Genomic DNA, 13,231 nt, shown 5'->3' with positions numbered 1-13,231 from the left:
GGGACCCGCTAGTCGGGACCCGGCTCTCTTACCTCTCCGGCGCCCGGCGGAGTTCCGATGACGGCCGCCATCTTGGATGGGTCTGCGCATGCGCAGACCCGATTTCTGCTTTAAGGCCTTCCACTGCACTCTATTGGTTGGAGGATCTTCCTCCAGTATTTAAACCTCCCTCTTCCTTCACTCTGAGCCTGTTCTTAGGTTCAGTTGGATGTCCTAGTGAATTCCTCCTGCAATCCACAGCATTCTATACAGCATCCTGCAATCCGCAGCAATTCTATACAGCATCCTGCAATCTGCAGCAATTCTATACAGCATCCTGCAATCCGCAGCAATTCTATACAGCATCCTGCAAACCACAGTAACTTATACAGCTTCCCGCTATCCCAGCGGTCATCCTGCAATCTGCAGCAACTTGTACAGCTTCCCGCTATCCCAGCGGTCATCCTGCAATCTGCAGCAACTTGTACAGCTTCCCGCTATCCCAGCGGTCATCCTGCGATCCGCAGCAACTTGTACAGCTTCCGCTATCCCAGCGGTCATCCTGCGATCCGCAGCAACTTATACAGCTTCCCGCTATCCCAGCGGTCATCCTGCAAACCGCAGCAACTTGTACAGCTTCCGCTATCCCAGCGGTCATTCTGCAACCCGCAGTACTCCATACAGCTTCGCTATATCAGTGGTCATTTCTGTTCAAGCTCTGTTTCTCCGAACTCCGTGGAACCTGCCCCACTACCAGGGGATCGCGACCTGCGTGGCGTTCGCTGCAAAGTCCATACCACCTTGCGGCGGTTCTTGGTGAAGGCCAGCCGCTATGTTAGACTCCGCGCCTCTGGTGAGTGTTAGTCTTGGCAGGTCAGGGGTCTGTATCCCAGTATACCGTGACACTTTCTATGTAAGTGAAGGGTGCAATCTACCCCCAAAGAGGAAAGGGACTTGTGGCATTTCCATATCACGTACCGTCTTGAAAGGCTGCTGTTTGGGCAATTTATCCTTAAGGGTAGGGTGTCATAGACAGAGTGACCCCAAACTGGCTTTGTCCATTTCTCTTAATATTGTACAGTCTATAACGGCTGAATTTTTTGGTATTTCATACAAGTGGAGGGGGGCCTAGAGAGACAGAAACCAAATTGGCTTTCTCCATTTAAATTAATATTGTACAGTCTATAACGGCCGAATTTTTTGTTTTTTTAAACAAGTGGAGGGGGGCCTATAGAGACAGAAAGCAAACTGCCTTTTTCCATTTTTTTACATATTTAACTATAAGTGTAGGGTGTAATATACATCCAAAGACGATGGCTGCATTGCCAATATGCATAGATGGAGAGGAAGACAATCTGTTTTGTGTGTAGAATAAATGAAGGCCTACCAACGAAGAATTAAACTGTTTTTTACATGATTTATTGCCTCTACAATTAGATTGCTTATCTCTAAAACAGTTGGAGCACTAAAGTGGGTTATTTTAGGCCCAAAAACATTGATTTTCCAACAAAATAGCAAAACAAAACCAAAACACGCAATGGCGGTTTTGCAATACCAAAACACGACGGTAATCCAGATCCAAAACCGAATCCAAAACCAAAACACAGGGGTCAGTGACCATCTCTATTGATAATTAAATAATGTTTTTGGGAAATCCCTCCCAGCGATTGAGATGTAAATTGTTATAGTGGCTGAATCCAAACTTCCCCCAAATGAACATGAGAAGAAATAACTTAGTGTTTCAATGTATTTCTTTTATCGGCACTTCATACCTGGTGTATATTATTGTAAATGCACTAATTGTATTGATTTTTAAGGCAGTATGCCTACAACAGGGTTGTGTCACTCTGAAACAGGAAATGACATGTAAATCATACTTGCCAACCTTTGGTAAGTTAATTCCGGGAGATCCCAGGCAGGGGGGCGTGGTTGGAGGGCAGGAGGGGCGGGTCGCGGTAATTCGGGTCATTTTGGCTCCACCCCCGCAACAAAATGCCATTTTTGTTGTTGGGGGCGAAGCCAAAATGACGCGATTCACTGCGAATCTCGTCATTTTGAGGACCAAGATGCCATATGCAGGATATTTGCCTGCTCTCCCGGGAGTTGGCAAGTATGATGTAAATCAGTAATTAGCTTCAGCCATGTGGGGTGATGTTACCTTGACCATCCCAATAATTATAAAATATAATATCTCTGTGTTGAAAGATCTCCTGGTTTGCAAAGTAAAATGTCTACCTTCTTTTTACCAAGGGGAGAAATGTTCTGGGTATGAGCCTAAAGCCCCTGTACATTGGCCCACTCAAATTTAATCCTAATTGGTTGTCTCGGTGCAGTCTATCCCCTCATTGGCCAGCCTGCTCATACATTCACAAGAATTGATGCAGTATTTCAAGTGCATAATAGGATTTATGTCAGGAGTGGAGATGGGCTTGGCTAATACATGTTGCTGTATTCTGTGTGTACATTCTTGTGTTCCATTTGGGTTTATCACCCCTAAGGAATGTCTAGCAGTCCTAGTAAGGACTATTTCTGAGCAGTGAACACCAACTGCTTATAAGATCCTGCATGATGCCTATTAGTTGCTGTAATCATGTGACCTACCTATATGAGCTAACTTTCTTATCCGTTCCCTGTCTGTCCTGTGTTGAACCTTACAGTCCTGATCCTAAGTAATCAGTCATAAAGAACCATCCACAGTCACCTGCAAAGAGGTACTGCAGCAGCTCTAACAAGCACCTAGAAGTAATTGGTTCCAGGTGCTGGTGAAGGAGCCAGGTGGTGGTAGCAGCTACTCTCCTACCCTATGGGGTGCTGTTAGCACTCAGTCAGTGAGTGTCTTGTAGCTGACTAACACCAGTAGGAGTGGTCAGTTACAGCAGGTCACTAACAGTAAAAGGAAACCCCAAGACGAATCAATAAACCCACTGAAACTGACGAGAAGGACAGGATGGCAGAGTAAGTCCATCCAGTTAGTCGTGAACCAGCACTTTTTTCTAGAACAAGTGCTAGAAGTCTACACTTCACATTTCCACATTGCCTACGACAAGCTGGGAAATAATTATTATTTATTGATTTAACAAAAACAGTTTCATGTATTTGTTAAACACTAGGGGATACGTGATCAGTTACCATTATGCTTTGTAACTAATGAATGTAAGGGCCCTACTTTCTTGTTGTCCAGGGAAGCCACATGACCTGCTGCTCACAAATAATCATATACTGATGTGTCTTTTTGCTGACGGCATTTATGGAGCATGTTGGTTTTCATGATGCACTAATGTTTTGGTACCATGTGATGAGCCAACATCCATTCTGATCTGCAGAACAATCATGGATGTATGAATTCTCTTTTCATAAGACAGCACCAACAGTAGCCCATTCTTTCTCACTGCATGTCCTTATCTGTTGAAAGAAGACACATGCCCCTGATTTCTTTTCCAGCGTCTTCCATCAATATGTACATGCTTTTACATATCCCAATTTTATATTTATTTGTGTTCTTATATGTTGACTTGTAATGATTTTCTCGTAAGTTCAATATTCTGCAATGTGGTCTCCATTATTTCATCTTAAAAATCATCAAAAAGGTCTCTGCAGGGGACGTGCAGCAACTCCTGCCTTGTTAAAGTAAAGAGATATAAGGCCTGATTCTTTCTGGAAAGTAAGGCAAAAAAATTAGTAAGTTTTCTCCTGGACAAAACCATGCATAAGATAAATACTGTCTGTTTTTTCATGTAGCACACAAATACTTGATAGTTTATTTGCATACTGAAATTTAAAGTTGATATACAACTTGCTCTACCCCAATTATAAATCTGTCCTCACACTTTAAATTGACCCCCCCTCCAAAACACCATGGTTTTGCCAAGTTTCAAAGTTACTCAATTATTTTGATTTACTTTCCTTAATGAATCAGGCCCATAATCTTCAGATGCAATAAGGATTTTTTACAGCAGATTTGAGCACACAAAACAATTCAGGAAAGTATTATACTTTTTTATTCACAAACACTACTTCAAATGTATTTTTAGTTATGTAATCAATCCTTCAAAGACATAAATACAAAATCAAGTGCAACTTTCTACTGAATCCTGGATACTTACCAACAGTGCCTTTTTAGATGGTATTGTCCTGATTCATTGACCTCAGAAAGGGGAATTGTCTATGTGGATCTAGGTGAGGTTTGAATGGATATTTTGCTTTTTAAAATGTTGAGAGGTTTGTATCCTGTAGGTCCGTGTTCTCAAGGAAATGTGCCTGTGGCAGCAAATTCAGTCAAACTCTGTTGTCTGCACATGAAAAAAAAGAACAGTGTGCATACCATATTAGTATACTACTCTTGATTGGTAATATGCACCTATATGGCTGTGAAACAGGACCCATTTCAGCAACAGCAACCTTTTTCCAGCAACGCCCAGTACTCTTTCACCAGCAGCACCCTTTGAACAGTAACATACACAGTGAGACTTTTGCTTAGTAGACTAATGCTGTTAGTTTACTGTTATTGCGGTTGCTTCATTTTCTGCCATTGCGATCATCAGTTTGTGGCACCAGCAACATGTAATCCTCAACAACCGTTGGAGATCAGAAAGACAGCTAGCAATCCTATGAGCCACAATACTGACCGCTTAGAATGTCCTGATGGGTGTGATATATTAGGCAGCAAGTAAACTATCCGATCTTAAAATTGATGTGTTGGAAGCAGCAAAAAAGGAACAAGTGTAAGGATCTGAGTGAGTTTGACAATGGCATAATTGTGATGGTTAGTGTCATGGAATAGTAGAGATGGCCACTAACTGGTATTAGCGCAACTGAACAGGGAGGCATGGAGTCTAACGTACCCCCGGTATTCACCTGGGAACCCCGCAAGGGAGTTTAGGCTTAGCTGCAGAGGGTACGCAGGTCGCGGTTCTCCAAGACAGTCACCGGTGTAGCGACAGTAGTAGACAGGCGTAGTCAGGCAATCCAGGTCAAAACCAAACGAGCGTTGTGGTGCACAGTGTGGTTCCACAGAGAAGTCAGGTCAAGCCAAATAGTCAAACCAGCCGGGCAGCGAGGTACCAAAACGAAACAGAGAAGAATAGTCAGGAAGCCGATTTAGAACTGAAGAACACTGGATCAGAAGTTCAGAAAGCGCTGGAGCAGGAGTGAACCAATACTCTGACACCCAACATGTGTCAGAGGGTGCTCTATAAACCATAAGGTGCATCCTGATTGGGTGATGGAGATTTGACGGTCAGACACGATGACCGCTGACTGGTGAGCGGAGATAGTGTCCAGCTGCCTAGCAACGGGACGTGACTGAACAGAACATGTGTATGCATTGCGTGCAAGGATCAAGAAGCATCCCGCTGCTAGGCTTCTCCCTTCTGTTTCCATCGCTTTTAACTGCGCTCTCCAGCTACTCAGCTCACCTCCTCTCAGTCCCTCTGCCCTCTGTCTCCTCTCGCTTCTCTCCGCTCCCCTCAGTGACTCTCAACCTGTCATCCGTGCCCACCCTCTTGGGCCATAGTTACCTGCCTATACTCACTTTTCCCCTCCCTCCCTCTCTTTCATGCTGTGCCTGAGCCCCCAGAGTTATAGTGATTACTGTTACTTGTACTGTGCTGTTTCACCTTGTACTGTGCCATTGTTTGTCCTTGTACGGCGCTACGGATACTTTGTGGCGCCCTATAAATAAAAATTAATAATAATAATAATAATAATAGGCTGCCGAGAAGGTGCAGGCGTCCGTCTACTGCACCAAGTGTCAGTGCGGAGACAGCGCCTGACAGTACACCCCTCCCCTGAAGATGAAGTGTTGGAAATCTTCAAAAACTTTGACAACAGATGGGGGGCATGTAGGTATTTCTTATCCATCCAGGACCTTTCTTCAGGGCCATAAACCTTGCAGTGGATGAGGAACTGAGTTTTACCACAAATGGATCGGGATTTCAAGATGCGTTCAATCTCATATTCGTCGCCCAAGGCCGTCTTGATGTGAGGAGGCGGAGGCTGACGGTTGGAGAATTCATTAAGAGCCAATGGTTTTAATAAGGAAATATGAAATGAATTATGCACACGGAGTGAAGGAGGTAGATGGAGCTAATAGGTAACCGCATTAATAATATGAGAAATGCAGAAGGGACTAATATATCGGGGGGGGGCGAATTTCATAGAAGATAGCTTGAGTCTGAAATTACGCGTGTACAGCAACACCTTGTCCCCAACGTGAAGAACTGGAATCTTCCTACGATGACGATCAGCAAAGTGTTTATACCGTTCTGAGGACTGTAAGAGTTTAGATCATACCCGAGTCCAAATCTTCAAAAAGTCACTGACCATCTCTTGAGCTGCAGGTACTGATGCACTGGGAACTTCTGAAAAGGTGGGAAGTATGGGATGTCTGCCAAAGATGGTAAAGAAGGGAGATGTTCCAGATGATTCATGTTGATGGATATTTTGTGAAAACTCTGCCCAAGGTAGATAATCACTCCAGGAGGATAGGTGATCAGAGCAATAACAATGGAGGAACGTCTCCAAATCCTGATTGGCCCGCTCAGTCTGTCCATTGGTCTGGGGGTGGTTTCCCGAGCAGAATTTTGGCTTAATTCCTAGATTGTTGCAGAAGGATCTCCAGAATCTTGAAATGAATTGTACACCTCTGTTAGAGATGGTCTCAACAGGGCAACTGTGGATCCGAAAAATATTATTAATGACAAGAGTGGCTAGATTAGCAGCAGATGGCAATTTCTTGAGAGGGACAAAATGTGCCCATTTGGAGAAACGATCGACCACCACCTAAATAGTATTGAAACCATGACTATTGGGAAGGTACGTAATAAAATCCATGCTGATGCTTGCCCAAGGTGAGTCTGGAAGCAGGAGCAGAAGAAGAAGCCTGGCAGGCAGACGCCTTTGTGTCTTGTGTTGGGCACATACTTTGCAAGCTGCAACATACTTGTGAACATTAGAACTCAAGGACAGCCACCAATAGCTGCGGGACAAAAGAGCAGTGGTCTTCTTAACCCCAGTATGTCCAGCAAATCTGGAATCGTGAGCCCAAGTCAACAGTCTGGGACAGAGATGGGTCTCGACAAAAGAGCGTCCAACAGGGGGTGCCTTAACTGAGGATTTAGTCAAGGCCAAATCTTCAGAGGACTGATGATAGGTCTAACGTTCGGCTGGCAAGAATCCAAAGGATCAAAAGACCTGGAAAGTACATCGGCCCTGGAATTTTTTGACCCAGCATGATAAGTCAGGATCAACTGGAATTTAGAAAATAAAAGTGACCACCGGGCCTGACGAGGGTTAAGGCACTGAGCAAATTCCAGATAGGTGAGGTTTTTATGATCTGTGAATACCATGATAGGAGGGAGAGCTCCTTCAAGCAGGTACCGCCATTCTTCTAAGGCTATCTTGATGGCCAGGAGCTCCTTGTCCCCAATTCTATAGTTGGTCTCACCGGGTAAAAATTTTCTGGAGAGAAAGCCACATGAAAAGAAAGTGCCGACAGAATTCTTCTGAAAGAGAACTGCACCCACACCCACCGAGGAAGCATCAACCTCTAAAAAGAACGGTTGTAGTTGGTCAGGCTGTCTCAAGACAGGAGCGGTGGCGAAAGCTTCCTTAAGAACTTTGAAGGCTAAAACTGCCTCTTGAGTCCAATTTTTGGCTAGTCGACCTTTACAGGTATGTGACATAATGGGCGAGATCAACGATGAGAAGTTTTTAATGAATTGCTGGTAATAATTGCAGAATCCAATAAAACGCTGAGTAGCCTTTAGGCCAGAGGTTTGAGGCCAACTAAAGATAGATTCTACCCTTTTAGGATCCATTTGAAGACCCATGCCGGCGATTATATATCCGAGGAAGGGGACCTGACGTTGATCAGAAAGGCACTTCTCCAATTTGCAATATAGGTTATTGGTATGGAGGCGAGACAGAACTTCTTTGACATGATCTCGATGAGAGGTGATGTTCCAGAACAAGACAAAGATATCATCAAGGTAGACGACTACAGATAGATACAAAAGGTCTCTGAAGATTTCATTGATGAATTCTTGAAAAACCTCAGGGGCATTACAAAGTCCAAAGGGCATCACAAGGTACTCATAATGTCCATCTCTCGTATTAAAGGCGGTTTTCCACACGTCACCTTGGCGAAGGCGGATAAGGTTTAGTCCCCTCTAAGATCCAGTTTGGTGAAAATCATCCGATCATAGAGTTCTGATATGAAGGGTAACGGGTAACAATTTTTCACCGTAATAGCATTCAGCTTCCGGTAGTCAATAGAGGGTCTAAGGGTACTGTCTTTGTTTTTGACAAAAAAGAATCCTGCATCCGCCGGTGAAGAAGACTTGCGGATAGAACCATGTTCAAGATTCTCAGAGACATATACAGACATGGCTTGAGTATGAGGGAGAGAGATGGGAAAAACTCTGCTCCTAGGGATGCACTTGTTGGGTTTGAGGTCAATAGGGCAATCTCAGGGTTGATGAGGAGGCAGAGACTCAGCTACAACTTTGCTGAATACATCTACAAACTCTGCATAGACCTCAGGAAGAGCAGGCTGCGGGGTAGAGGAGGAGATGGAAGCCTTAGGAGGATGTACAGCAGTCAAACAATGTTGTTTGCAGGTGGACACCTAAGAAATTACTTGGACACAAGACCAATTGAACTGCGGATTGTGAGCTTTAAGCCAGGGAAGGGCCAGAATAACGGGATTGAAGGTCTGAGGAAGAATCAGGAAACTCATCCACTCAGAGTGAAGCGCTCCTACCGCCAGCCATAAGGAACTGGTCATGCGGTCGATGGAACCATTGCTGATATGATTACCATCAATCACGGTCAGTGCCAGAGGCTGTGGCAATGGAAGGATGGAGAGACTAAGCTTGGAATACAACTCTGCGGAAATGAAGTTCCCAGCGGATCCAGAGTCCACAAAAGCTGCCAATTGCGGGGGGTCATCTGGAGAAAATAGCGTAATAGGCATCAGAAATTCAGAATCTCTAAAGGAGTAGGGAGTGAGGGACTTAAATCTTGGGACGACGCCCTGTCATCGCCTAGGATGGGGCGTTTCCCAGCCTCTTGGAGCATGAGAGAAGGTGACTCGAATCCCCACATTAAAGGCAAAGATGATTCTTGATGCGTCTGTCACGCTCCTCCTGGGAAAGGCAAGAGCGGCCAATTTGATGGGTTCCTCTGGAGGAATTGCTGGAGCTTGGAACGAGGGAGGGAAGGAGTGCCGGGTCCGTTCTCGTTCTTGAGTATGTTTCCTGTGACGGATGTCCACCTTAACACACAGAGAGACCAAGTCATCAAGATTAGACGGGAGCTCACAGGAGGCCAGATCGTCCATTATGCGGTCGTTTAATCCCTGCCAAAAGGTGGCTACCAGGGCCTCGTTGTTCCAGTAGAGTTCTGAAGCCAAGGTGCGAAACTGCACGGTATACTGCCCAGCAGTGAGTGACCCTTGACAGAGAGCTAATAGGCCAGAAGCGGCGGAGGAAACACGGCCGTCTCATCACAGACCCTCCGAAAATTCTAAGTGAAGGTGGAAGAATCTGGGAGCGTAGGAACATCCAGTTCCCAGAGGGAAGAAGCCCAGGCCAAGGCTTGACCAGAGAGGAGGGCTATTATATAAGCCACTTTGGTCCTCTTGGAGGCAAAATTTTCCGGGGCAAGCTCAAACTAAATAGCATTGACGGTTAAGGAACCCACAACATTTTTTAGGATCGCCATCATATTTCTCTGGCGGCGAATACGTAGGCCTCTGGAACTAGAGGTGCTAGCAGTAGATGTTGTGGCTGCAAAGGAAACCGTTACTGCTAAGGACGCTTGGCCTGCTGGAAGAAACAAACCCTTTTAGACATTGCAAGAGTTGTGCCTGATTGGAGTCTTGCTGATCCACCATCTGGGCTAAGTGGAGCAGAAGATCTCGAGCTGAGGGTTTGTCCTGTCCACTCATATGGCCAGAGTATACTGTCACGGAATTGCAGAGATGGCCGCTAACCGGTATTGGCGCAACTGAACTGGGAGTCTAACGTACCCCCGGTATTCACCAGGGACCCCTGCAAGGGAGTTTGGGCTTAGCTGCAGAGGGTACGCAGGTCGCGGTTCTCCAAGACAGTGAGTGGTGTAGCGCCAGTAGTAGACAGGCGTAGTCAGGCAATCCAGGTCAAAGCCAAACGAACGGTGCAGTGCACAGTGAGGTTCGAGAGCCGGTCAAGCCAAATACTCAAACCAGCCAGGCAGCGAGATACCAAAACGAAACACAGGAGAATAGTCAGGAAGCTGAGTCAGAACTGAAGAACACTGGATCAGAAGTTCAGGAAGCGCTGGAGCAGGAGTGAACCAATACTCTGGCCCCCAGCATGTGTCAGAGGGTGCTCTATAAACCATAAGGTGCATCCTGATTGGGTGATGGAGATTTGGTGGTCAGACATGCTGACCGCCGACTGGTGAGCGGAGATAGTGTCCCGCTGCCTGGCAACGGGACGCGACTGAATAGAGCATGTGCACGCATTGTGTGCAATTAACAGGAGACGGTGCCTGACAGACGACTAGGTCAGAGCATTTCCAAAACGGCAGGTCTTACGGGGAGTTCCTGGTATGCAGTGGTTAGTACCTTCCAAAAGTGGTCCAAAAAGGGACAACGGGTGAACCGGTTTACAGGGTCATGGGCGCCCAAGGCTCATAGAGGCGCATGTGGAGTGAAGGCTATCAATGAGCCTATTAATGTTGGATATGATAGAAATGTGTCAGATGCACAGTGCATTGCAACTTGCTGCGTATGGGGCTCCGTAGCCACATATCCAGTCAGCGTGCCTATGCTGACCTCTTTCCACCGCTGAAAGGAGGCATGTGAGCCAGAAATTAACCATGGAGCACTGGAAGAAAGTGGCCTGGTCTTATGAATAAAGTAATTTTTTTTACATCAAGTGGGCGGTCATGTGAGTGTGCTTCGTTTACCTGGGGAAGAGATGGCACCAGGATGCACTATGGAAAGAACACAAGCCAGCAGATGCAGTGTGATGCCCTGGGTAATGTTCTGCTAGGAAACATTGAGCCCTGGCATTCATGTGGATGTTACTTTGACACATGCCACCTACCTAAACATGGTGGAAGACCAAGGGCACACCTTCATGGCAATGGTATTCCCTGATGGTAGTGGCCTCATTCAGTAGGATAATGCACTCTGTCACACTGCAAAAATTGTTCAGGAATGGTTTGAGTAACATGACAGAGTGTTCAAGGTGATGAATTGGCCTCAAAATTTCCCAGATCTACATGCAATCGAGCATCTGTGCGATGTGCTTGAATAACAAGTCCAAGCCAGGAAGTGCAATGTGGCATTAAAATGAAATGATCAGCACCTGACCAAACCTTTCTTTCAGAAGTTTTGGCCCCTCAGCGCAATTATTCAATACAATTTTGCAGGTCCAAAGTGTAGCAATTCACCGCAAATCGTGTCATGGAGGTCACCATCCTGGAAGTGGGCAGGATTCAGGAGAGTGGCCTGATCTCCCTGGAGCCTTGGAGATCTACCTGAAATTTGTGAGTCTCGCGGATATTCTGGGAGATTAGGCAAGTATTGTCATACTAATGTGAATAGCCATCTATGTTGCCAAATGTAATGTGCATACATATACTTGCACACTGTGCTGACCCTTTCTCATTTTCTGTCTGTTTGAGCAGTGATAATAACCTCAGCTACTGGATCCCATTTACAGAAATTATTGGTATTTCCTGATAGTGCTGTTACTGTCTGACAGACAATCGGGTTTTCAGGTTCCAAATGTAATTCTATCAGCCAGTGCTTATGGCTGTTCTGGCCAGAAGAGGGCGAAGAGGAAGGGAATGGACTGTTTCCCCATTAAATGCTGCTGGTCACTTATGTTTTGGTGTGGTAAGGGGTTTTTCACACAATTGAACTGTTTGTACTCCTCAAATCACAGCCATGTTTATTGTGCCATCTCTTTACCGAGATAAAATATTAGGTTAGTTTCTGTAACCTTCAATTTCATTAAATATTTTGTATTTTATTTTAGGCTCACAACTGTTTTCTGTATTACTCTGGACAGCACTCAGTATTGCCATGATTATCATAGGTAAGACTGTAGATCAATATTGCCTTACTATTATGTCAAGTAAATACAGTTTTTGTATTGTAATCTGTGTATATTTCTCTCTACAGGATCCATGCACGTTGACAACTGTCCAATAGAGCCAAAAATCCCAATCTACTTGATTGTGGCTGGGGTCTTTCATTTGGTGGCATTTGCACTCCTCCCACTAAAGCTGGTGGGTGACAGGCTAGCGTATGCCATAGAGAGTGTTATGGCTCTTTTCTCCTTTTGCTGGTTCATCGCAGGTAAATGTGGTGGGATTTGGGGTTGAATCATTTTCTAATTACAAATGAGCAGCAGTGAATAACTTTTAAAGAAAAGTAAATAACTTAAATTGGCAGAAGTAAATATACCATAGATGGTAACGGGAGAGACTAGATTTAATTAGCTGGGGAAGTGTAGGTGATCTAACCCACTAGCTGTTAAAGAATGAATATATTATTTACATCATCTCTATTTTGTCTTCTTGTCTAAAACCCCCAAAGTATATAATGACCCTCATAGCAATAATTTTATTACTTTGTATTCCATGTGCAATGTTTTATATTGTATGTCACAATTTTATCTTAAATTTAAATCATTTACTGTATATTGATTATGACAGTGAGCGGATAACATGATTATATTTATTAGATGTTTCACAAAGTGTCACTATTTGACATATTTTTTATTACGTTGTTAGAATTGCGCCTATAAGTGTACTTTTATCTATAAAGTGTGCCTGGAAGGTGCTCTAATGATAACTGGGCCAACCAGATAATTGTGTATCTGAGAGTAACTGGCAAGCACTCCCACATTAAATTAGCTTTTATCTGGCATTTTGAATATGGGAGCACACTTTTACACCAAGGTAAATATCCAGTTTTCTAAAATTTAAGTTTTAACAACAGAAAAAGGTATTATTTTGTATATAGCACTTCCAGGATTGTAGTATATACACCAACAGCAACTATAACATTTACAGGCAAGGGTTAACAAAATCACTCTGCAGAAAATGTGACACAGCACATAACGGTTTGGATGCACAACACTTAGGTCTGTTAGTGGCCAACCCTGTCATAGGCTTGATCCTATGACAACAGAGGCTTCTCTCCTGACACTGCTTGCAAGGCAGCTGTCCTGTTTCATTGTAACCCTGCTTA

General features: G+C 44.6%; 1 protein-coding gene across 1 annotated transcript in view; it reads left to right on the top strand.

The window, feature by feature from the left end:
* Positions 1-13,231, top strand: part of LOC142104188 (transmembrane protein 272-like) — a 109,537-nt gene that overhangs the window by 71,177 nt on the left and 25,129 nt on the right. Inside the window, exons 3-4 of the mRNA XM_075188712.1 lie at positions 12,012-12,071; positions 12,158-12,334. Of these exons, the coding sequence (XP_075044813.1) occupies positions 12,012-12,071; positions 12,158-12,334 (237 nt within the window). The remainder of the gene's footprint in view (positions 1-12,011; positions 12,072-12,157; positions 12,335-13,231) is intronic.

The sequence above is a fragment of the Mixophyes fleayi genome, chromosome 10 (assembly GCF_038048845.1).
Source record: "Mixophyes fleayi isolate aMixFle1 chromosome 10, aMixFle1.hap1, whole genome shotgun sequence".
Lineage (NCBI taxonomy): Eukaryota > Metazoa > Chordata > Amphibia > Anura > Limnodynastidae > Mixophyes > Mixophyes fleayi.
The sequence above is the reverse complement of the archived record's forward strand: the minus strand, read 5'-3'. Positions and strand labels throughout refer to the sequence as shown.